Source organism: Myotis davidii, unplaced genomic scaffold, assembly GCF_000327345.1.
Source record: "Myotis davidii unplaced genomic scaffold, ASM32734v1 scaffold609, whole genome shotgun sequence".
Lineage (NCBI taxonomy): Eukaryota > Metazoa > Chordata > Mammalia > Chiroptera > Vespertilionidae > Myotis > Myotis davidii.
The window spans coordinates 740,960-741,828 of record NW_006300164.1 but is presented as its reverse complement, the minus strand read 5'-3'; the positions used below and the strand labels follow the sequence as shown (position 1 = coordinate 741,828).

Sequence of the window (869 nt, the reverse complement as noted above, 5' to 3'; positions counted from 1 at the left end):
CCCCAAAGGCCTGCCCCCCCTGCAGCACATGACACGGTCCGCCGGGCATTCGGCACCTGCCAGCCGCTCTCGAGCGGGAAGGACCTGGCCCAGCTCTTTGGGTTCGCCCGGAACGCCTTCACCATGCTGGCCATGATGGACTACCCGTACCCCACCGACTTCCTGGGGCCCCTGCCCGCCAACCCTGTCAAGGCAAGGACTGTCCCCCATCGCCCCCCCCAGATGGGTCCCGGCCAGCTTCCCAGGATGGTTGATGCCAACCACACGAGGGCCGCCACCCCTCACAGCCTGGGGCCAGGGCAGGGCGAGCGGGAGGGATGCAGGTCTTAGAGGTCTCCGGCTGAGGCGCCCTGCTGCCCCCCAGGTGGCTTGCGACCGGCTGCTGAGTGAGAGCCAGAGGATCACAGGCCTCCGGGCACTGGCAGGTGGGTCCGCCCTGGGCCCTGGTGCCGAGAGGGGGCCCCAGTGTTGGTGTGGGGATCCCAGGGACCTCGGGGCCCAGGATACCCCACCACCCCTACCTCCCCTATGGCCCAGCCTGGGGCCACTACCCCAGGGGCTGTGGGAGGTCTCGGCCAGGAGGGCAGGCACTGCTGGTGCAGACCCGGGGTGTGCCCTCCTGGGCACACAAGATCCCAGGGTCCTGAGCGGGCAGGTGGGGGGGTGTCCAGGCACCGGCTCAGCACCCTCTCCCCAGGGTTGGTGTACAACTCCTCGGGCACGGAGCCCTGCTACGACATCTACCTGGAGTACCAGGCCTGCGCAGACCCCACCGGCTGCGGCTTGGGCTCCAACGCCAAGGCCTGGGACTACCAGGTATGGGAGGGCATGGGACTGTGGGGGGGTGGCTGGGACTGCGGGGAGGGGGC

General features: G+C 69.9%; 1 protein-coding gene across 1 annotated transcript in view; it reads left to right on the top strand.

Annotated features, from left to right (window-relative positions):
* Positions 1-6: 6 nt before the first annotated feature.
* Positions 7-869, top strand: part of DPP7 (dipeptidyl-peptidase 7) — a gene marked incomplete at its 5' end in the record, with an annotated part of 3,423 nt that continues 2,560 nt past the window's right edge. The window contains 3 exon segments of the mRNA XM_015572386.1: positions 7-192; positions 365-425; positions 698-816. Coding sequence (XP_015427872.1) covers positions 7-192; positions 365-425; positions 698-816 — 366 coding nt within the window.